Source organism: Dendronephthya gigantea, unplaced genomic scaffold, assembly GCF_004324835.1.
Source record: "Dendronephthya gigantea isolate DGI-Jeju-01 unplaced genomic scaffold, DenGig_1.0 000143F, whole genome shotgun sequence".
Lineage (NCBI taxonomy): Eukaryota > Metazoa > Cnidaria > Anthozoa > Malacalcyonacea > Nephtheidae > Dendronephthya > Dendronephthya gigantea.
In genome coordinates, this window is record NW_021163153.1 from 365,394 (window position 1) to 391,117 (window position 25,724).

The following is a 25,724-nucleotide window of genomic DNA, read 5'->3' on the forward strand; positions in this document are numbered from 1 at the left end:
CAATTCGGGCCATTTATTCGCATCTTCAATCAGGAATTCAGGGCCTGACCACCAACGACATTTGGATTGGAGAGCTTCTCCCGGCAGACCTCTTGATCCGTCGTCAGCTGGATTTTGTTTCCCTGGAACATAACGCCACTGCTCAGGCTTGGTGTGCTCGTGAATCTCCTCGAGGCGTGTAGCAACAAACCGGTGGAATCGTCTATTCTCATTGTAAATGTACTGTAACACAGTTGTCGAATCTGTCCAAAAGGTCACGTTCTTCATAACCCAGTCCATTTCCGATTGTATCAGGTTGCTTAGTCGAACAGCCATTACACTCGCCAGTAGCTCTAATCTAGGTACAGTTGGTCGTTTTATCGGTGAGTTGCGACATTTTCCCATTACAAACTTGCAGTGAACGCCACCTTCATAGTCTGTTATTCTGAGGTAGGCAGAGGCTGAATAAGCCACTTCGCTGGCATCACAAAACACATGAAGCTCGATACTGTGGACTGTGACCCTAGCCACAAGATAACATCTGGGAATTCTGATGTTAGATAACTGCGGAAGCGATCGAAGGCAATTTTGCCAAACTTTGAGTTCTGTCGGCTGTATTTCATCATCCCAACCCACTCCTTGACGCCAGAGCTCCTGAAGAAGTACTTTGGCGGGCAAGACAAATGGAGCAAAAACCCAAGTGGATCGAAAAGGGAGCTGACGACAGAAAGGATTCCACGTTTAGTTGAAGGTTTATCCGTTTTGATGGATGAAAAGTAGAACTCGTCAGAATCCGCGTCCCAGCACAGACCCAAGGTACGGCTTATTGGCAACTTGTTCAAGTCCAAATCAAGAGCGGGCGTAGCTCTCTCTTTCGAGGGAATCGATTTCAAAACTTCCTTCCGATTACTCATGAACTTTGTCAATCGGAAACCACCTTCCGCGAGGAGATCGATTAAGTTCCGAGCCAACCTAGTAGCGTCTTCAACCGTTCCAGTAGATTTCAGTAGATCGTCTACATAGAAATTATGTCGTACAATGTCCGCGACATCCTTACCGTATTTTGTTTCGTTATCGTCAGCTGTCTGTAGTAAGGCTTTGTTCGCGCAACACGGCGATGACTTGGCTCCAAATATGTGAACGAGCATTTTAAACGATACCGGCGGCCCTTGGATGTCACCATCCCACCACAAAAATCGTAAGGCATCACAGTCTTCTGGACGCACTTTAACTTGATGGAACATCGCTTCTATATCGGCGATGAGAGCAACTGGATCTTGTCTGAAACGAATCAGGATACCCACCAAGTTGTTTGTGAGGTCGGGACCGACAAGAAGCTGGTCGTTGAGTGATGTAGCTCCATATTTCGACGCAGCATCAAACACAGCACGTACTTTGCCGGGTTTGTGAGGATTTACGACGGGGTGATGAGGCAGATACCACGTTTTGTTGGTTCGCGTGATTTCTTCTTTCTTCGTAAGTCGTTTGGCGTAACCCTTCTTGATGTAATCGTTTATCGCAGCGACGTATCGTTGCTTGAGCTCACAATCTTGTTCCAGACGCCTCCTCAAATGTCGTAATCGTAATTCTGCCACTGACTGGTTGTTTGGGAGGAGAACATCTTTATCCTTCCACAATAGGTCCATTTGATAATGACCATCAACCTTGACGAGTGTTTCTTCTATTACCTTGAGAGCTTTCCTGTCCTGAACCGAGGTAGGCTTCAAATCGTTGCGAGTTGTCCCGAAGGATTCTAGTTTCCAAAACGATTCCAGTTGCTGGTTGAGGGAAGCATCGTCGGCTACGTCGCACACATTACGAACCACTGACGCAGTCGCGATGGATCGTTGCAGATTGGTTGGGTGACCAATTCGGCCCAAGATTGAATAGCCCAGACAAGAGCGTATTGCTACTGGCGCTTCAGGTCCGCAGTGACGAACATCAAGAGGTATGAACGCTTCAGGAACGTTAGTGCCAATAATAATCGAGATTTTCTTTCTCTCAACATCAGGGAAAGGGATATCTTGAAGGTGGTGCCATCGCGATTTGTCGTTCAAAGCTTGGTGATGACGAAGGGGTATTTTTAATTCCTTACTGCTCCAAGCATTCGTTAATTCCAGGCGTTGGGGATCTTTATCGATGAGCGATTCGATTGATAAGTTTACTCGATTGCCATGCTGTAGATCGTTTTCGTTGCTCACCGTTGATACCACTAGTTTATCCGAACGTCGTTCAACACCGAGTTTTTCGATTAACGATGGATCCACCAAGGTGATTTCCGATCCTGAATCGAGCATTGCATACGTTGTAGTCGTTACTCCGCACGCTCCGATTGCTCGAACCGGGATAACTTGTAACAAAACAGCGTCAGGAGTCTTCAAGCTCGCTGCATTATTCTCTACACAAGGAATTTCTTCGCTCTTGCGCTTCTCAAATGACTTTGGTTTGTGAAGCAACGTATGGTGTGGTAAACCGCAACCGTCGGCTTTACACTTGAACTTACTTGGACAGGATTGAACGTTGTGCTTTACTTTAACTCCGGATCGTGTTATGGGGTTGCTCTTTAGACAATTGAAACAGAGTCCTTTTTTCTTCACAACTTCGAGCCTTTCAGGTTGGGTTTTGGTTTTAAATAGCTCACAACGATAAATTGAGTGGTTCTGCGAGCAACAGGGACAGGGTGAAACAAACGCCATCCGGAAAGAATTTTCTTTGCTGCTGTTAAGCCCAGTCGCGAATGTACTAAGTTTCAGTGCCGGGTCAGTCCTTCCTTTCAGCGGAACGTTACATTTAGATGTATTGACGGGGTGGTTTGCGACGTTTGCCCACTTGTTGAGAAAATTTGCTAAGTCACTTAGTGTAGGGAATCGTTGTTCTTTTGACTCTAGATCGTGCGCCAACGTTGCGAACTTTTCTTGCAAATGCCTCGGCAGTCGATGGGACATATCAACCAGGTTTCCTTGATTTACTTCCTTCAGACAGTCTAAAGATCTCAAGGTTGCCTCTGCATTCGAAACGTCGTCCGAGTACTTTCGTAGCGCGATTCGATCTCTGATAGCTATGAGTGGCCCCTTTGTCAGGCTTTCTACGATGGAACTTACAACCAAACACTTTCTTCCGTATCTTGCTTCCAACACTTTCATCGCTTCGTATACGCCTCCTTTCACTACTTCATAACTCTTTACGGCTTCCTTTGCCTCGCCATCAAGGAACTGTAATAACCGCAGCATCTTTTCCCCGTCATCGAAGCCATTGTTGGACATAATTCGTTTCTGAAATCTTTGCTTGAACAACGGAAATTCGTTTGGCGAGCCAGAAAACTTATCTAGTTGTATAGCAGGTAGATTAAGACCCGACGCCAACCGTTGTTGCACCAACGTGATGCTTTCCATAGCTGACGCAACCGACTCTAAGACATCCGCCTTCTTGTTAGAAAGTGTCGAAGCTGCCTCTCTAGAAGTTTGAAACTCCGTCGGAATAGCGTGAGATTCGTGCTCATACAGAGATGCCTTAGTTCTTAAGCTATTTTCTGGAGGTCTTACCGCAATTGGCTGAAACTCCTGGTGACTGACGTCGCTGGCTAACAACCATGTTGGCGATGGAACTTTCGGTACCAATATGCTTTGGTACCCTTCGGAACAGACTGGCGGCTGATGAACTTGTTGACTATGTTGTGGTACAGCGTTAAAAGAGTTCTGTGCGCGCGCCAGGTCTTCTTCGCGTTTGAGACGTGGTATTTTACATGAATGCGCGACATTCGTTCGCTCTACTGTCCAGCTTGGTAAGTTTTCCTTTGGGAAGATATTCTGGCTTCCAACATCAACAGCAGGAGTAGAGGACTCTTGATAAGCAAATACGGGGTGCTTTAATTCATCTTGAAGGGGCTGGTACGTTGGAAAATTCTCTATATATGGAGGTGGAATCTCATCTTCGTAAAGGTACGTAAACGGTATGTCTCCGGTTTGTTGTTCGTAAATCTCACCCCCGACTACAGAGACCAAATCCATATCGATTTCTTGATTGCCATCAATCTGTTCCTCTAGTTGCGCTTCAAGATTCATAAAGGCGGCTTGTTGACGTACTTCGGCGAGTTTTCGATCGGCTTCTTGTTTTAACGCTTCAAGCTTTCTTGCGCTTTCAAGTTCTTCTTCTTCTAACTTCTGTTGTCTCGCGAGTTTTCTTTGCTTCTTTTCAATTTCATGGAGTCTGAGTTGCCCTTCAATCGTTCGACGCCGTTCTTGTTCTGCCAACTGTAACGCCAAGTTCGCTTTCGCTGCTTCAACCCTTTTAACTTGTGTCGAAGATCTTGAGACAAGACTTGACCTTCGTGAAGTTATACTTTCAGCGTAAGCATGTTCGCCTTTAACAAAACGTAATAGGCTAGATGGTCTTTCGTAACTGCCCGAAAGGGTTATAGCAGAATCATGTAGATATAATGTGACACGTTGCAACAGTACAGCCTTTTCTTCAAGCAAAAGATTAAATTGTTCAACCGCTTCGTAAAACGCCGTGCTGTCCGGGGGAAGCAATGACATATAATAGTTGTGTGAGTCCTCAAACTTACACCATGCGTCTTTGTAACGCTCATTTAGGGTTTGAACTGTCTGTACATTCCCGGTATTAGCCAAAAGTGCTTCTATTTGTCCGCGAACGCGAGAAACGGCTGCAAGAAAACCAGCTCTTGACCTTTTAGATGAGCAAATTATTTCATCGAGTGCCGCAGTGGACAAATCTAGGCCACGTTGCCTTTGTTCTTTTCGATAGTTCATATCGTCAGGATCCATAACTTCAGCGTTGAAGGTTTAGGATCGCTAGTTCGATTTACCAAACGTCAAACAGCGCCAGACAGCTCAAATTCGATCAACATGCCAAAACAATTTCGTGAAAGGTCATACCTGCATCGCCAGGGATTTCATTTTACCAACACAATTAATCTTCTCGTGAATTCGATGTCTCCGTCTTGATCATTTGAATAAAACTATGTACTGGCACGGCCCGTACTCTTTGATGCAAAGATTGGAATGTATTCTCGACTTGAATGTGACTCGATTGATAGTGGTTTTATTCTGACAACAGATTACAACATATTACTAATAGGCGCTTTTACAAATTACGCATTTTAACATTAATTGAATACACTAATACATTAGTACAAACTTACCAAATGTCGAGGTACATTGATAGAAACAACTAGACTATAAAGTAGCGAAAATTAACCCTAAGATTCTTCTGTCTGATTGCCGCACCCTCAGATCGTTCCTTCGAGGGTGCAAAGTTCAACTGTTCTTCTCCTGTTAACGCTGGCCAATTTACACTGTTATGCTAATGCATGCAAATTATTGACAATTAATTTGTAAAGTCACATGATATATTGAGGGCGCCTCAACATTCTGAAAGCTCACTCACACTCAAACTCATTGAGTGGGAGATCTTAATCTTCTCATAACGTTTCCATGGCGGTATTTCCAGCCGAATAGGGGCTTGATTTTCAGTGATTTACCTTACATCTTTCTATCTATTCCGAAAAAACTTTCTCATTGATCAGCATTAACGAAATTTATATGTCACACTCGATGAGTATGAGTGTGGGTAAGCTTTTTGAATACAGGCGTATAACTGCATGAGTCGTGTGGTTTCACTTCACTTTTACGACTGTGTTTGTTTGGAACACAGTTTGAAACAAACACGGTCGTAAAAGTGGAGTAAAAAAAAATGTAAACGTCACTCATCATCAGCTACATAAATGATTATAATACAGGCTTTACAATTAAGTCCTTTGAAAATAATTATATACTTAGGAGGTTAGGACTGGCTAGCTGAGGAAATATTTTTCTTCGTTTCAAATGGCAAGGAATTGCTGCATGCATGTATATATCTAGTACGCTATTAATATCCAGCCATTGGTATAGCATGCAAGCCCAACAATTTAGCCATGCTACGCAAATTTTATGTTATTATCATTATTCATTTCTTTAGCAAGCAGTAGTTTTCCTATTCAATTAACACCAAAATATTAGAATAGCATGACTAAAATAATCGTCGGGCTGGCTACGTCGATCGCTGTATCCAGCTAATTTGTATAGAGGTAGCTCAGTAATGAGAAATCATGCAGAAAATCATTAAAACCGACTTCTTTACTTAATATTTTTGAGTGCATTTTCTACAGAAATACTTTAACTTCTCCGTTATTTTATTTAAACTATAAATTCTATTTTGATTCTATTATCCTATCACGGAAAAAACACGCAAAACTCATTCCTGGCAAATAAGATTGTTTTGTCATAGTGTCTTCGCCGCATAATGAAATTTCTTATGGCAAACAATTATTAGAACATTTATTACCCTCAAAAATTTGTAGAAATTGTATGTTTTCTCAATCTCACTCACTCCGAAACCTAGCCATAACTCATTTGACATGTTCTCCAACAAAGGTTGAAGTTATATGTGAATTTACCATGATCTTTTTCTTTCTCATATAGGTAATAGAAGGTAAATATGTTCTTTGAAGTTTTGCATGGTGTTATTAAATAAATTTGTTTTTAATTGTTTGTGGTTTACACCATGTAATTTATTAGATTTCTAAGCTTTTGGCCCGTGAGCTCGGGCCATCATCCGAAAAAAGTTTAATTACAAACAAGCTATGTGCGCAAGCACATCACGCAACAAAGTCACGCAATTATAAACGGTTAAGAAAATAATTGTTCACAGGAGCTAGAAGGGATGCGTCTTCCCAATGAGATTTGTGGTCGTTTCCCCATGAGTGTTTAGCTATAGCTGATCTTTCCAAATTTCCTCTTGAACAACAACTCGAAAGTTCCTTTTGTCTGATTTTTTATAAAGAACACACACACAACCCAAGCCATACATCCACGCTTTGATGGACGCTTTGGATGGATGAATGGCTTGGGTTGTGTGTGTGTTCCTTTCTCCTTTTAAACCGCCTCCTAGGATCACAAGGCCTAGGCACTCGTAATGAGTGAGCTGGTGAGGGAAAGGGACAAATTTACATTCTTAGGTTTGAATATGCCCGTCAAGGGTGAGTATGGTAAACACGGAAAACATTTTTGCCGGCCTATATTGGTATATATATTAGGTATATATTAGTGTAGCTATATAGGCGAAACCGGACGTAATTTATAATTGCGTGACTTTGTTGCGTGATGTGCTTGCGCACATGCATAGTTTGTTTGTAATTAAACTTTTCTCTGATGATGGCCCGAGCTCACGGGCCGAAAGCTTAGAAATCTAGTAAACTACAAATATTATAATGATTAATATGAATAATTTTAATTATAGATATTATAATTGTAATTATAATTATAAATTACATTATTATTATAATGTTGATGTGCTGCATTCTAAGCACATTACTAAGCACATAACCAAGCAAATAATTGTGTTTACATGGTGTAAACCCCAAACAATTAACAACTTTAATAGAAGGTAAGCCAAAAATAAATACGCATTAACAATTCTGGTTCGCATGTAATCCCATGAGAATTAGAAATAGTTCGAAATGGCAAGCTAGCCTCTTTTTAGAGCTTATAATATTCCGATTCATGCCTTATCTAATTAAGGTTGAAATATTTTGATGTGCTGCATTCTAAGCACATTACTAAGCACATAACCAAGCAAATAATTTTGTGTTTTTTTTCAATTGCAATACTTTGTATATATATACTAATGTATACAAGAATAGCTATCCTTCTTTGGCAATGCTACTTACATAATTAAACACAGCCATAGAAATTAAAAAACCTAGATGCAAATGCTAGAAATGCAGTCTAGATACGCCATGCGATAATTAACCCGCTTTACATTAATCTGGATTGCAAAACAAAAGCATGTTCCATGAAATGTTCCACGAAAAAGCCCGTTGTTGCTTACTGGTGAAAGTAATTCTCTGGTATCGCAAAAGCGTACGCGTCATTCTTGCCAGAAAACTGTAACTAACTATATTGCATTTATTTTACAATCAGCATGCAATCCCCCCATTTGAAAGTTTGATTATATACCTCCTTATTCTGAATGGTGTGGTTTGATATAAGCTTGGATGTATGCAGTTCCTACCCACTTCGCACCATCAATTTTTATCGTCATTTTTATTAGAAATAATATGAATATGTACGTATGAAAAATGCAATTTCAGATGCCGATGAGTGTGCGAAAGGAACACACCAATGTAGCCAAAAAGCAAACTGCAGAAACACACCAGGTTCATATAAATGCCTGTGTCAAATTGGTTACGAAGGCAATGGAAAGAAATGCAATGGTACAAATATTTTTACTGTTTTAACTCTGTAATGATGTTAACTGATCAACTGCAACTTAGGGGGATTTTTGGTTAATCACTCATCAGTCATGGTCGGAGCGAAAGGTCGTACGACGGTCGGATCTTTCGGTCCTGGTCGGTTGTCTTCGCTCATCACACTTAGAATATCCTATAAAAACCCTTGCATTTGTTCCGTATTAAAGCAAGTTGAGTCTTTGTTTAGCAAAATTTACTCATTATATTGTTACAGATGTTCGGCGATCAAAAACAACAAAAATTGTCTAGTGCAAAGGCAAAATAATTGGCCACCACACGCAGTGTATTTTCCTCTTTAATTGTCCTTTTTAATCAAACAGGTGTTCCCGACTATAAATATCATGCGCAAAACTGCGTGTAGCACTGCAAACTATATAATAAATACGGTCACGCATCGTAAAATGGTGGAAATCACGTTGCGGTTTCACCGGCAATATACTTCAGGTTTTTTTTAACGTTATAGGTGCAGCTGGTGGGTAAAAAACAGCATTTTGATATTTTTTGAATAATAATGCGATGCCAGTACAGTTTGGTTTTAAGGTGGCCTAGGACATTGAAATGGCGATTTATCCTGTTTTAAAATTCGAAGGGTATATATACACATAGATAGATAGATCGTAGACGTTTTATGTTTATAGTCAGTTAAATATTTTGCTTTAATTTTGTTTAATTATACATTGTGCATCCTTACAGTCATCTATCATTAGAATTTCCGAACATTTAAATACTCTATCGTCTATGTGTAATATGCTATGATATTTTTGCAGATGCATATCGAAATACTAGACCACCTTAATAACAACATTGTTGTTCGAAAATTTTGCCAAATGCATGGGACGAACCGTTGGGGATAATTTTCAAACTTTATTATTAGTTCCTAATCCCGACGTGTTTTGCATGTCCGTGCGTATTCATAGAAGCCGGTCACGTAGGATTGGAAATCTAGTTTCGGCCATGAGTGTAGTAGAGTAATATTACAAAAATAACTTTAATGCAATTAAAGTATGTATTTCAGATGTCGATGAATGTCAAAAAAGAACGCACAAATGTGACAAAAATGCAAATTGCACCAACACTCCAGGTTCATTCGACTGCCAGTGTCGACGCGGTTACACAGGAGAAGGACGGAAATGCGAAGGTATGATTACACCACCGATTTTCATCGTTGTATTTTTGTTCTCCATAATAGGAATATGTACACATACAAAATTCTATTTCAGATATTCATGAGCGTGCGTTTTGTCCCCTTGAAGGCAATATATGATGACTTAAAAATGTAGAACTCAAGCAAAATAATTTTCTGCCATTCATGCGGTTAATTTCCCTTAGGAGGCAACGCAATATTCTTGACATTAATGAAGATTCGCGATGTTTGTTTGCAGTTTTGCGAATATAAAATTAATATTGTACGCAATCCACCCCCGTTATCTAAATGCGGCAATGATCTCGATCATTTGGAAGTTCGCGATGTTTGTTTGCAGTGTTGCGCAATAGATACCTTAACAAGAAGGACAGCAACGCGACAACGACGGCAAAAACAAACTGCTTGAAATAAATAGCTGGAAAAATTTTTTAAATGTATTATAAGTTCCTAAGAAATCAATGCAGCATAAGAAGTTGAAAATATGGCTTTTTTGCTCGTAACCGGATTCTACTGAAGTGAATTTAAACGCAGGCGTCGTACACATATACACAAGAGGTAAAAATCTGTGTTTGTCGTTGTAAACTGTGTGTCTAAATTGTGTCTAAATTATTGACATTATTAATTTGCCTCGCCCTTTTCCGGTTAAAACGGTCGTAAAAGTGTTCCATAAGTTTTAGATCTGGAATTTGAGGTGGAAAGCCATGAGAACGAGATCACTAGAACGAGTTTGTTTCTAAATATTTCTGGCACATAAAACTATAAAAGATGTGCATGTGCTTAGGGTGATTATCATGTAGTTAGACGCGCGATCATCTTTTTTTAATTGTACAAGATGAAATTCCATGTCCTTGAAGAATTGGATGATACTTTTCTTTAATTAGGATCCTATTATATCTTTCAATATTGCCAAACCCAGCATGGCCGAAGCAGCTAAAAGTTTTCTTGAGTAGGATTTAGTTTCTTCGAACCTCTCCAAGGTTAGTTGCAAACCAGCTTTTGAAATTCTCACTTTTTCTGTGACGGGAAAAGAATGCTTTAATACTTAATGCAACCATTCGTCTTTGTGCACCATCACTTTGCCCTCTTTCCCACCCATCTTGGGCAGTTTAAAGGAATGAGAACTTTGTTTTGTTATAATTTAGATCATTAGGACCAAAACGGTGTGAAATTAATATGGTTTACAGTTCTGAAACACTAGCACGCAGGTCTTAACTCGAATCCGCTGCCAGAATTTAATACTGGAATTCTACAACGACTGGACTCAAACTTTTGCCCCCTACTGTATATATATATATATATATAGCTCATCTGTGGTAATGTTAAATGGTGTAATGATGTGGTGTTTTCTGATGTGATATGGTCTGTTGTCATGAAATTTCTGATGTCTATATAAGACGACCTTTTGATAAAAAAGTCTAATTCTAAATTTTATAATAATATTACAGTTACAATAATCTTATATAAGAAACTTTATAGTCAGCGAGTGTGGCATTGAACAACGCTTATTCCATGTATTAAACATTTTCTTTTGTCGTTGAGGATTGATGCTATTGGTTAAATTGCCCCCTGAAATGTCCGAAGAAAAATAATTCATATATTTGTCAAACTGGATATGAAACATAATTTATAAAACAATAGAAAATCGTAAATTATATATATATTTCAAAATGTTTACCTTTATGGATTTTCTATTGGTTCATATTATTTTTATTAAAATACTCGTTCAGTGATTCCCATAATTCTACTTACGTGTTTTTATTATCCAGTTATAGATAATTATTTTGTTTATATTCAGTAACAATAATCAGAATTAATTATGTGTTTGTTGTTCATTTTGTCTTTGTGTTTTTGATATGTCAAAAAATAATAAAATTGAATTTTAGATATTGACGAATGTAAAAATGGAACACACAACTGCAAAAAAAAGGAAACTTGCACAAACATTCCAGGTTCATACAAATGTGAGCACCGATACAAGGTTTCAGGTAAGATAATTTTTTTTTAATAATTATTATTAGTTTAATTATCAAGGAGATCATATTGCTATTTTCTATTTATACTAAAATACTTTTTCTCGGGTTTTTTTTTGTTACTTCGCTTTAATCGAGTAGTTGTTAAAGTAAGCGGTCTAGCTACGGCCCTGACTATATTTTAACATAAATGAATATATATGTATACTACACTACAAATCTACAGACAAACATGACATATGACACATTTTCACGGCGACAGAATATTATTTGAATTCACCACACGACGAAGTGCGTGTTTGTGAAATCGCTAAAAATCGGCACGGCGGAAGGGCGAGGCTGTTGACTAGATAGCAACAATTAAACACATAATTTTTAATGTCGGCTTGCGTAAAAACAATGCTACCCTGGCACGTTATAGAATAACGGTATAGATCAGTATATTTTAAGCAGTTTTTATCGCCTCATCTAAGATCCAAGTTGAAAATACCTGCGTGTTGGTGCTGAAAGATTTTACAGAAAGCTGTCAGATGTCAGGCAATAAACAAATTCAGCCTCAGTTCTCATTGCTGCAAGACATATAGCCTCGTGTAATCATGTCGTATTGCCCGGTATAATAATGGCTGTAATAGCGATGCAAAAAACCCTTCTGGGCTACATTTCTTTTCGTTTCCGAATTTTGGGGTCAAATTTTGCAAACGAAAAGCATTAATTTTAAGCCGTTATCAAACAGCAGAAAATTTTCGTTGCATTTTGCTGAAAACGCTTTTGAACCGGGATGATCGAGAAGTGCTTCGTATTCGTCGTACTCTAGCGCTTTATCATGCATAGCAGAAAAAACACTCCACAGCCCTTGTTGCTAATGTGCAATGTTTTATTTTCAAGGCGCCAGGCATTCGCTCTTTCGAGCTCGCGATCGAAATCCTCGTCAGAGGAAGATGGATCACTTCCGCTTTCGACATCGCTATCGTCACTTAAATCACTAGATTTTCCCTGCGCCTCTGGCTCATATTGGTAGGGCAACCTTCTTCTACCGGGTTTTCCTGAATATGTTCCATGAGAATCATAAAAAAAACTACAACTTCCTTTTTAAAGCAACAAATATCGATAAAAATAGTTAACACGCTAGTAAAATATATTGATGTGTTTAGGGGACCCATCGAAGACGTCACTTCTGCCAAATATGTTTTAAAAAACTGGTCCATTATGGCGGACAAGGTCCAAATTTTAGCTGAATTGATGTGAAAATAAGTCATGAATGAAATGTTTTTGGAACAAATTAATTAACATCATATCCATAATTAGACGGCGGAACACCTCAAAAAAGGGAATAAAAATTTTCGTTGTCAATGTCTTTTGCAATAAACACAACTTTAATATTCTCAAATGTAGATAAGTTCCGATATAACCAAACTGAGAGCATCCTGTCAGCGTCTTCAAAAACGTAGCATCAAACGTGGTATAACAACTGCCTAAATAGACAAAACACTCCTTGACGTTTCGACCTCATACTAACTCTTCTGACAAAGGCCCTCAGGTGGAAAGGTCGAGAAGTGATTTGTCCATTTAGGCAGTTGTTATTCGACATTTGATTCTCAAATGTATTTCACTATAAATCTGAATGTGTTATATGATATACGACATTATAATTTCATTATAAATTCCGTTTTCATACTGACGAAAAGAAAGGAGAATCAAAATATTCGTGTGCAACAACCAGTCGAGACGTAACATAAAACTTCGAAAGTTGTATGAGACGTCTGATGTTATATTTCATGGTAATTAATAATTAAAATAATTTACCAATGCAAAAAAGGTAAGAGTCTTGTCCTATTTTTGCCATTTTTTCAGAAAAATATGAGGGCAACCTTAAAAATATACGGTTATTGCGAGTTGTGACTACAGTGCTTCCACGCGCAAAAACATATTTCCATACCTTTCTCATTTTCTTTTTCTCACATACCATGTGCCTTCCAAAACCCCCAACCCATAAATTTCTAACTATCATGTTACCATCCCTATGCTTAACTTATTTTGTTTAACCGAGGTGAGGAATTGCTGCATGTATGTACATTAAAAAGCAAGAACACTAATGTATGCTCCTTAGGGTATTTGTGCATTAGTTTAGTTTTCCCAAGAATCTAAATGTTTCGCGAGGCGAAGTCGACTACGAATGAACCAATCACATTTAAAATACGGTACACAGCACCTATATAACAATAGATATTATTTGAAACTGGAAGTTGACGAAGGGAATAACCAATTTGAGAATGCTTAGGTTTGAACCAGGCCAAAACACCGAATACATTCAGAGCGATTAAATAATTGCTATACAGGGTGAGTCAAAAAAAAGTACCCCCTATTGAAATAAAGCCTTTGTTGATTTGAATGCATGATCAACGCAGTAGTGTGTAAATAGCATAGTCATTAGGTTGAGGCATTCAAATAAAGCGTCTTGCTTTCAATTGGGTTTATCATAATATTAAGGCAATCAGATTCTAACAAAGGCTTGATTTCAATAGAGGGGACTTTTTTCTGACTCACCCTGTATGGTTGATTGCTCTATTAGGCGTTCGTACAACCGTGCTGAGATCGGATGTTTAAGCTCAAGTGCCTCAACACAATTAAATTGACATCCAGACCTGCACAATGTCTCATATAGGTGCAAACTCCCAGTTATCGGTTTAAACGTTTGAAGTAGGTACATGTAGACCAGACATGTTTGTATCTTTTTAAACGCAACTTCGATTTTTCCCAAACATGTGTTTAAAGTGGGAAAGTTTCAAATACAAAGTAATATTATTCTATGGTTCGTTTGATAAAATTTTTGTAGAGAAAATTTTTGTTGAGAAGTCTACATTTTGGCATTTCTAGTCCTGTCACAAGAAAGTCAAGTGCATATTGTATATATTCGTCATATAGTGTATATTCATATATTCGTCTTATACCCAACTGCTTTTGATATCGATTGATTTCACGCGCTACGAATATCTGCCCCTAATTAAATCTCTAGCGACGCTCCTAGATATTTAAACATGCATGAAAACATAATCGCTTTTAAATCATATTCATTGTGGACATTAAAGTAAATGTTGGTAAAGCTTTTTTAATTTGCAAGTGAGAGAACATTGTCATATTACTTTTGAATTAAGTTACATAATTTATCTACCATCACATGTGCTTTTGAGTATAAAAAATCCAGAAGATTGCTTGGACAAGGTGAAACATGAGGTGTAGTATGGCTACAGCGCCACGTTGGGAATTTAAGGGACTGTTAGAACAAAACGACGGGGCTATATATCGGATAGATTAAACTTACCAGAACAAAACTATATAATAAATATAAATAGTTATAAACTAAAATAAAAGTGAATAATTTATATTCTTGCAAAATCTTTCTCTTCCATATATTAGACACCTTTAAACGCTTTAGACAATTTGCTGTCTTCTGCCTCGTGCGAATGTTTGTACAACCCCATGTATATTGGACGTGGTATAATCTTAGTTCAACAGCTCCCCCTCAGCGATCATATTCGAACAATAGGTTAATTTATACATTGTGTTTAATACATTTCATTAGTGTTCGTCATCTCAATTCAATTTAGAAAAAGTGCAGTACTAGTTAAATGCACTTAAGTATCCGTCAAGTTCAAGTCATCCATACTTACCAAAATATTTGCGTTTAAGAAATATTGAAAAATGAGACTGTTGACTTTGATCGAAAATTGAGTGAATGGTTGCCATCAATAAAAGACTGGAATATTTGTTGGCGAGCTTCGAGAGATGGATGGGCATCTTCAACATTTCATTCTCTATGCGATGGAAAATCACCGACATTGACGATTGTTAAGGTTGTCAAAGATAATAAGAATTTGATATTTGGTGGATATGCGACTACTTCATGGGCTGGAAATGGTAAGACCCTGATGATTATATCAAATATTTACTATTTTTTATAATTATTGTTATTATAAATTGCGTGTGTATTGTCGTTCTTGATTAGCCAGAAAGCAACTGGTTAAATCTTAATACTCGCAATTCACTCGTTATTTCAGCTGCTGACGTGCTCAGCGTCCAACAATCGATTTTTTATCGAACTTTCATCCAAAAAAACAATAATTATTGGACTCTCTCACGCCCAGACCTGAGCGCGCCAGGAACACAAAAGAGCGTGAAAATAAAATAAAAAAACTTTAATAAAATAAAATAAGCATTAATGAACTTCCTTCAATCGCTTCTGATTTCTTTATATGTATAATAAAATTGGGCATTTGCTTGATATTAAGAGTTACTTAGACCTCGTCAATGTTATACGCCTCAGCTTCGCTTTGGCAGATAACATTGACTTTGTTCTGAATTCTTTGATATTCTCATGTAATATTTCTTCATTATTTGCCTTTTCAATTCATTTAAAAAATGCTAGCTACAACATTTTTAAGAATTTTTTGATATTATTCAAATAAATTAGCTTAACCTACAATTATATTTTAAAAAGCTGACCACGAATTTAATTTAAAAAAAAAATGAGAACGTACTTTATGCTGGCAAATATAGAAAGAAAGAACCGAAACTTCTTATAAGGTTTGCATGACAAAAACAGGCAAAACCAATCACACCAGCGCTCGTGCTGCTATAAAAGGGAAAAGGTCGATTGAAAAAGGTAATCTCACGAAAGTAAAATTTGAATATTGAACGAACAAATCCCACTTTAAGAGTCGATTATGTAAGTTATTATTAATATTCATTTCTCTAGAAATTTATAGTTTTCACTGGTAACGAACACTAAAATATTAATCAGCATAGCGGCATAAATCCTCAAGCTGGTTAAAGTGCCTATATCACTTGTGGGATCTTTACGGATTTGAATAGAGCTTGAAAAATTAGTTTATAAGCTTTACAACCCTTTTTGATATAGTTAAATAGTTGTAACCTACCATTCTATCCAAAGCAACTTCAATTTATGAGTGTACTTTTATTTAACGATTTTTTTTTACTAACTCAATCGCTAACTCAATTGCATTATGAAAATTTACCAAAAAGGCTGACATAAAAAACTAGTTCACTGTAACATAGCAATGAAACTTTTATCGAATTAATACCTATAATGAAATCAAAATATGTTGTTGGCAAACATTTTTGCTTTTCATAACATAAGTTTTGATAGACTTACTGGCTTTGATCTTTAATTTTGAGTGGTATATTAGTTCTATACTAAAGTCCAGAAAAAAGAAACGAAAATATTTAAAAAAGATTACCTGATTCTGTTCAGATGAAACATTTACTACATCATAAGTAGATCAAGAAACCACAGCTTCGCTTAATTTGTGAGACAGGGAATCGAACGCTCGGAAATGAAGAAACAATTTTAATTTATAATTTTAAAAACAAAAAGTGAGGAAAAATTATTCACCGAAAAACAAAAGTTTTTTTTACCAAAAACCAGGAGGGAGATGACTCGTTTTTTGTCTTTGGATCGCGGTTTGACAGCGGTAACTACCCAGGCCATTTAGGACAATGTGGCCTCAGCAAAGCCTAAAATCCGCCATCTTTTTGGCTTCACTTGATGATGGCGAGCAAACCTTCCAAGAATAATAGTATAGCTCAGTGGTGTGCACATATGCCATGTTTACCATAAAACAGTTGAGGTAATCCGTTCAATATTTAATGGAAAAAAACTCCTTTATACTGGTCGTATAGACTAACTGGCTGTCTATCGAGTAGATAGCGAGCTGCTATACAGTAGAAGGCACTATTTGCGGTTGTACACTCGTGTCATTCTGCTAAATTATTAATAATTTAATTTTGAAATTTTAAAGAAGCAATTGACGAATGTACATAAAGTACTGTCCAGAAAATATCTAAAACCCGTGGTTAACCTTGGTCAAACCGAGGTCGAACCGCGATGAGACGAGTTTTAACCTAGGCCTAATAACTCGATCTGACATAAATTTCTTAAGATGTTTTTGATGGTTGATTTGTTTTTGTTCTCAGCTGTTCATAACATTCCGTTCAGAAGCGAACGGCTTCCACGATCGTATTTTTTCTTTAGCGGTCGACTGCGGTGTCAATTAGCCGAACTGGAACTGCAGTTTTATTTATTTCTGGACAGTACAGCAGTGCTTTACCATATTTTACTAAAACGAAAGTAGTTCCATATCGTTCCACATCCAAGGAGTTCGTGTATACTCGAATTGTGCATGCAACATCTTTTGCTTTTTTACAAGCGGAACGGCTCTAGTGACTGAAAAACGCAAACACAAGATAGATTTGCGAGCGATTGATAAACGCGGGTTTTCCATCCAAAATGTCGCGCACTAAGTGTGTGTTATTTAACTTTCAAACACCCTATTAACCCTTTATACATAATTATTATATAAAAATATTACAGTATACATGTAATTATATTTAATACTTGTTGTTAATTATGGAAAAGGTTTAGTTATGTTTAATGTGGCGGAACATTTTACTCTCTATAATTGCAGATATCTGAGATAATCATATAATTATGTCATAAGAGTTCATTGCGTGCTTTATAGATGGATATGCATCTGCTCCAGGTTCCTTTATGTTTTCTCTTCGTAACAATGACAATCTTCCTCCATTCAAGTCTTTGTTAAAGAGTCAGAATGATGTGCATGCAATTTACCGACGTAATTCATACGGGCCAACTTTTGGTTGGTCCCATGATATCTACATTTCAAGCAACCCAAAAGCCGACGGATATTCCTCAACTGGCTTTGCTTCCACCTACGAATCTCCAAATGGTTACATATACAACGAACCCAAAACGAAAAACCTCCTTGCAGGGAGCTTTCCTTTCATCCCTTTCGAAATTGAAGTCCTGTATTAAATCTGGTTAGTTTTAAAGTTTCAAGTTAAATTGTGATGTGTGTACAGTTTCCTGAATAATTAGGCATCTGATCGGCATACCTTGCGGTCAATAAGTATAGCATTAACAGCAAATATTATTCTGAACACACGTATACATGTGTCATTAATATGATCGATAGAAGATACAGATAGGTTACAATTCAAAAGTACAAAGAGTCGCATTTTCGGCACCGCTGAATGCAAAAAAAAACTTAACAACAAACAGTTGCTTTAAATGTTTTTTTTCTTGCAAATATATAAGCACATTTTACGCATTTTAAAGAGACGTGTCCGTGTACCAAATGGCGTGTAATGCGCATATACTCGCTGCCATCTCCAACCGCATTGCTGGTAAAGCTCTGACCAATTTCCGCTACCTTTATAATCGATATTTTGCCGCCTGAAAAGCAATACAAAAGTAATTTCTATAGGCATGACAAATTCTAATTTTTGGTCATAGTCCCGGGCAATTATTAATTGATAACAATAAGGTTAAAATTATTTTCCTTGTTTCTTCTTTTTCTTAGGTGATGGATTGTGTAAAGCAAAATGACTATTAGCAAAATTTATTACAGGAATCAATCGTAGATCGAAGGAGATGATTTGAGAGAATTTGAGGTTAATGTAAAATATATAGAGGGGGGCGGGGGTATATTAACAATAAAATTCAGGAAGGCGCTTATGAGGACAAATTTAGGGGCCACGGTTTACGTCACATGCTATTATATAGTTTCAGCTTGAAAAAAATAAAGTCGAAGAATTTTTTTGTGTCGTTTCCATCATTTCTGCATACTTTTTGTCCTCAATGTAGAGCCCTTTTTGTTGCTTAGGTTTTGCTATGCAATATCCGCTGTATATATAGTGTTGCTCCAAAATTTTCATAGTATCATGGCGTGTTACATATTTCTGTAATTTTTTAAAATATATATACCACTTATTAACCGAATTTGAGGTCCGTACTAGAAAAATATCAGACTGAGGTCTTGACAGTACGGACCGAGCGATAGCGAGGTCCGTACATAAAAGACCGAGGTCTGATATTTTTCCAGTACGGACCGAACGTATTCGGTTAATAAGGATTTATTATATGGCATACAGTATTTAGTTTATTTATTTATTTATACAATGCGCTGCAGCATTCTTGCCGGCTCTTTCGCCAGCCAGTCGCCAAATAAGCACTGAAGTGGCTTCCAAAACTTTGTTTTTACTCGTTAAATAAGAATGATGAGCGTTGGACCGTTACTACGGCAACGGTCTAATACTGGGGGGTTTTAGAACGGCAAAGAGTCAATCAGCGCACGCCATTTTAGTCACGAGCCCTAGTGCCATATAATAATGTAACTTATTATATACTATATATTATAACGTGTTGTAATATAGGCCGCTAATACTTCGATATGTACCGGCACGTATCACAACCACTTTGAAAGTGATTGAAATTTTCCCAATGTAGTTTTCTATATAAGAGAGCTTAAAAAGCGAGCGTATTTCCTCTTGTTTTGACAAGATGAAGAACATTGCCAGTGAATTTTATTTCCAGGCCATTCTGAAGTCAGCTGTTAGTGCTTGAAATTTGCAAGAATGGTTTTCGACATGTTTTCAACATCCAGGTTGCCAAACAGAATAGTTGAGAACATGCACTGACAGGAAACGCTTATCTGCTTTATGAACTGTAATGTTGGGATGAAATGTTTATAATTTACTGTAGTTAATGCATGTGAAAACATTTTGTATAGTTCAAAGAAAAGAACATTTGAACGTTTGAAGAACACAGTGAACGTTTTACTGTTTGTTGGAAAGTATGAAAAACTTGAAGGGATTAATTGCAACGCAAGATATTTAACAACAATCGTTTTGAATAAATTATCCATGGTGTGTTTTAATGTAATGTGTTACTTGTTTACGATAGTTGTAACATTTTCACTCAAATGCTGGATAAATGGTCCGGCTTCCATCGGCAGAAATGAACACGTGATCATTTTTGTGGTACACCCTATACAGCATGGGATGCAAAGAAGCCTGTTGGGCACAAGATGGATTTTCATTGAATTTTGCAAATTGCAATAGCATTTTGATTGCATAAGTTATCATCTTAAAATATGAAATATCCCGTCCATAGTTTCGGCATTTTAGGCTGTTATTCCCTGGCCATATTTAAATTGTGGCTGTTGGCAAGGATGTTATTATATCGATTTACGGTACTTGCTGAGTGACGAATCCACTCACGCAAAAAAATTGGTGTTGTCCTTCTAATAGATATTCTGTGACATCATACTGGAATGGTACGTACTTGCTAGTGAACCGAAAGTAGGTATTCTGGAACCCCATAGATGTGTAGTTGCTTATTGATAGTAAAGTCATCTTTCCGCTTACCCACGTACAATTGCAATACATCATACAAAGCAATATACACATACAAAGCAACATAGTGTACCATATATTTATATTTTATTCAATCCAAGTAAATTTGCTAATGGACAATACAACTACAATATTTTATATAAAGAAAACAGGAGGTCCATCCCCAGTCCTGGGAAGCCTTGTGTTCGAAATTTGGTAGTGATGCAGTGGCACATTCCAGGCGTACACAATTTAACGGCGAACGAGGAGACCAGAGTAGACAGGGACATGTCATGATTGCGACCTAAGACCTGTGGTATTCTCCCATTAAAACACATTTTGGGGTTAATTAGAGGTAAGGTAGATATTTCTGTAATCAGACTTACAAACCAACTACTCCGATTTGTCAGTTAGAGATCCGATCCCGAGGCCGCAGCAACCAAACCTTTCACATTAGATTCGTCTCTAATAAAAGGGTATATGCTTTTCAATTTTGTAAGATGCTGCCTGGCCGAAATGAGGGACCAGCTAAGAGGTGAAGTTGTTGTGCATAGTAAAACCAGTTTGGGAAAACCCCCTGTTGTTATAGAGATGAGTGTGAATTACCCTCGTCTTCTTCAAAGAACCAAGGCCTCTTAACCAAAGGAGAGAAACAACATCCTCTACCTCATCTATAATTAGGAAGATGACTTGTCTCCGCCAATCATATTGAACAATGGGGATTTCAATCCAAGCTAAAAAATTTATTATTGTCAGTGAAGAGAAAGCAAACATCATATGACTCTGCCAGGAGAAAGTTGAGTAGCTTGTGTCATAAGGAACAAATTAATTAATCCACTTCAGGCCTGCATACAACATGTAGTAATTTTTTTGGCTCACCACTTTGGAACAGGAAAATTAAAGAATATCGCACCATTAACGTATATATATATATATATATATATATATATATATATATATATATATATATATATATATATATATATATATATATATATAGTGTTCTAACAGTGTTCATTTGATAACGTCATGGCGGATGGACACAGTGTTCATAGCTCCGAGTCTACAAATAAAAATCTCATTGACGCCTTTGATTTCCTCAATATAAATAAGTATATAACATCGGATAGCATTTCTTACGATGGTAAGCGAATTAAATGGCAGGATAGCTACGAATCCTTGCAAGATTTTGTGGCGAATGCCTTCGGTCAACAAGGCAAGTGGCGGCGGTCAGGAGGCGTTTCAAAGTGTTTTGATGCCCATAGCACAGATCTATCTATGACATGGTATCCCGGAAAGTTAAATACCTTAACTTTCAAAGGAACAGTTGGAGAAACAGCAAAAGCCTGTTTGATCGACCTATTGACGCCACCTAAAGATATGCCGGAAAATGCTTTTAAAAGTATTGACCATCATGATAACAACTGTGAGTATTTAGAAAATATAATGTTGGAGATTGAAATTCTGAATAGCAAGGTCGACTCAATGCAGGCCCTAAACGATTCCCGTGGTGATCCCCCATCAATCATAGTATCTAAACTGTCTAAAGAAGTAGCTTGCCTACATATTGATCTTGAGGGAGAAAAGGCAAAGAACAGTGCTTTAGAGCATGAGGTAAACCGTCTCAAAGATGAGATTTTGTTAATTAAATCATATCTAAAGGGAACAGCGAACATAGAGAACAATACAGATTTAAGTCCTGTCGGATTAGCCTCAGTTAATGGCAAAAGTAAACTACCCAATGGTCTGGGTCACGAATCGGTGTTTGAATATCAAAACCATAACCGTATAACGAGAGGCTTAACAGCTGCTAATGATTCAGTCATCATTGTTACTGATGTCGAACAAAATGATCCAACTGCAGGTCATCTCCCTAATGGAAATAAAAGCCACCATTGTCTTAGTCCAAATCTTGATCAACTAAATGCAAATCAACTAGATGCAAATGATTCACTAAGACAACAGGTTTATCATTACCGCGCCAAACAACACAAAGCATCCCATTCCTCCAAAAACACGATTGTGAAAGCGAATTGCGCAAGATGCCTTTCCCTGCAAGACCTAGGCGTTGTGGCTCTATACCTAGAATTCAAGACTCAAATCACCCCTCTATAACTGATCGACATCTAGTCAGAAAGATCCAACTAAAAGATCCAACTGCCGGTCATCTCCCAAATGCAAATAAAAGCCACTGGTGTCTTAGTCCAAATCTAGATAATCTAAATGGAAATGAACAAAATGCAAATGACTCTCTAACGCAACAGGTTCATCATTACCGTGCTAAACAACACAAAGCATTCCATCAGAAGCAAGACTGCGAAAGCGAATTGTGCAAGAAGCCTTTCCCTGCAAGACCCAGGCACTGCAGCTCTATACCTGGAATTCAAGACGCAAATCACCCCCCTATAACCCATCGACACCTAGTCAGAAATCGTGATCAAAATTTTTTATTAAAAGCGTCCAGGAGAAACCACCGTCCAAGGAGAAACTACCGTCCAAGGCCGCCTCGGAATCCAACAAGGGTCCATTTCTGGCAGCCGCCAACGCTTATAAAGCCCCTGATAAAGTTCAACTCGAGTCTTCAAATAGACCCCATAGAACAAATGAAGTCGTGGAAGGAATACCTCCACTATGTTCATCGAGTAACACGGAACAATATCAGCCAGCAGAGATGAGAATACCTACTAGGATTTCTTACAGAAAAAACAAACGGCGGGAGCGCATCTGGGTTCCCAATTTTAGATTATTAATCCCATTGAAGACTCCTGTTACGATCCCACGCTTTCCCAAGATTTGGTTTAGTAATGTTAGGTCGATGGTCAACAAGTTAGACGAAGTTTCTGCATCAATATCTATCGAACTGTGTGACGTTGCCGTAATTAATGAAACATGGTTAAATCCACAAATAACTAATGAGTCTATACGTATTCCTGGTTATGTATCTTGCCGACGTGATAGAACGAATAACCAGCGCGGTGGTGGTCTTTGTTCCTATTTTAACTCAAACCTTAATTTTACCGAATTAACTGACTTAGGCGATCCTGAAATTGAGAGTCAATGGTTTTTAATCAAAATGGATCGATTACCCCGAGGAATAAACTCCATTATCCTGGGAACAGTTTATCACCCCCCCCAAAGCGATGACCACGCGCTTCGAACGCATATCTTCAAATGTTTAGATTCCTCACTGGCCAACTATCCTAATTCCGCTGTCCTGGTTCTCGGAGATTTTAACCAATTTAAGCCAGGAAATCTGTGCAATTCCTTTAGATTGAAAACTCTGGTCACCAAGCCTACCAGGGGAAGTAATATCCTTGATCAAGCATTTTCAACTTTATCGGCTTACTACGATGCTACCATCCTGCCACCTATAGGCCAATCTGATCATTCTAGCATATTACTTCAACCCACTTCACCACATGCTCCAAGCCTACCCACCACACGACTCCAAAAGCGTGATTATCGTGTTTCCAACAAACGAAATTTGATATCCTGCCTGGACTCGGTCAATTGGACACCGCTCATGAGGCGATATTCATGTGACGATCAACTGGATTTGTTCCAGTCTGTGGTTCATGGTGCTTTGAATTCATGTATTCCCATGCGTACTGTTAAACTCCATCCCAACGATAAACCATGGATTACTCCCGCTATTAAAGAATCCATTAAGAAACGTCAACAAGCTTGGTTGAATAATGACTTTCCCAAATTTAATGTTTATCGCAATAAAGTGATAAAACTCTGTAAAAGTGCACGTCGAAGATTCTATAACGACAAAATCAATCACATGAACCAGAGCAATCCTAAAAAGTGGTGGGACGGTATTAAGCAGTTGTCAGGAATGTCTAACCCCCCTCCGTTTAATAGTCTAGCCATAAACGGCACCGTCTTGAGAGACTTTGAACTTGCCACCGTCATTAATGAATCCTTCTGCAGTGCCATGGCCAGAAATTGCGGACATGGAATATGCAGATTGCCGTAGCAAATTTGCATATCTGTTCAAATATTATTCGTTTGCAGAACTATAAATCATATTGCGCATTCTTAAATTTCGCAAAATTTAAGAAAATCATTGCATCTTTGCAATTTGCCCTGGTTGTTTCTTGCGATTCGTGTCATATTAAAGATTCTGAAGTAATATTTTGCTGGTAAAGGCTTATGTCGGCTCTGCATTTTTATTTTATTTCTACGCTATTACGGTTTTCGTTTTATATGGTATTCAACGTGATCAATGACCAAAACTTTGTTTTGAAAATGCAGGACGAATACTGATAAAACATTTTGAAATACTATATAAAAATATTAAGATTAACTTGCTCTGCACCGAGAAATTAAGGCAAATTATAATCGACCTACCTAAAGGTGTATTTTTAGCGTTTAGTACTGTGTACATAACAGTTTACTATAAGCTCACGAAGCTTTATTTTGACACCATATGCAAATTTAAGCGGAAGTAGAATGTTAATTATGTCCGAATTTTCTGGCCATGTGCTGCTGATATACCGCATTTAAATTTCACTCCAGTACCCGTTTCCAATGTTCCTGATAGATACGTCATTACGCGTGATGCTGTTGAACTTGCATTGGCAGGTGTTAACGATCGTAAGTCTGTAGGACCTGATGAGATCCCCAATTGGATCCTGAAAACATGTGCCGCAAATATTAGCTACCCTGTATGCTCCATGTTTAACTCTTCCATTAGAGAAGGTCGTGTACCTGATCTGTGGAAATGCGCGGATGTTCTCCCTTTAAGCAAGATCCCTACACCGAAATCTATTGATACGGACCTTAGACCTATATCCCTCACGGCTGTTCTGAGCAAGATCCTTGAGTCTTTCGTGTTCAATTGGCTTGCACCCATTGTTATGCCATTCATTGATCCCCTCCAGTTTGGCTGTGTGAAAAAGTCCTCAACGACTCACGCCCTCGTGCACCTAATCCACCATTGGCTTTCGGCCCTGGAAACACCTAATACCATTATTCGATCCTGCTTTATTGATTTTTCCAAAGCGTTTGATCGAATTGACCATAACATTCTAATGCGCAAATTACAACTCCTCAACGTTCCACCCGTGTTATTAAACTGGTGTTCAAGTTTCCTTCAAGGCAGACA

The 25,724-nt window shown here is 37.9% G+C and overlaps 1 protein-coding gene across 1 annotated transcript; it reads right to left on the reverse strand.

The window, feature by feature from the left end:
- Window positions 1-419: 419 nt before the first annotated feature.
- LOC114536722 lies at window positions 420-5,350 on the reverse strand. Its single transcript, XM_028558072.1, has 2 exons — window positions 5,141-5,350; window positions 420-5,045 (listed from the first exon to the last, which is right to left on the reverse strand). Exon 2 carries the CDS (start codon window positions 4,761-4,763, stop codon window positions 420-422), a length of 4,344 nt encoding a protein of 1,447 aa, XP_028413873.1. The 5' UTR covers window positions 4,764-5,045; window positions 5,141-5,350.
- Window positions 5,351-25,724: the final 20,374 nt, after the last annotated feature.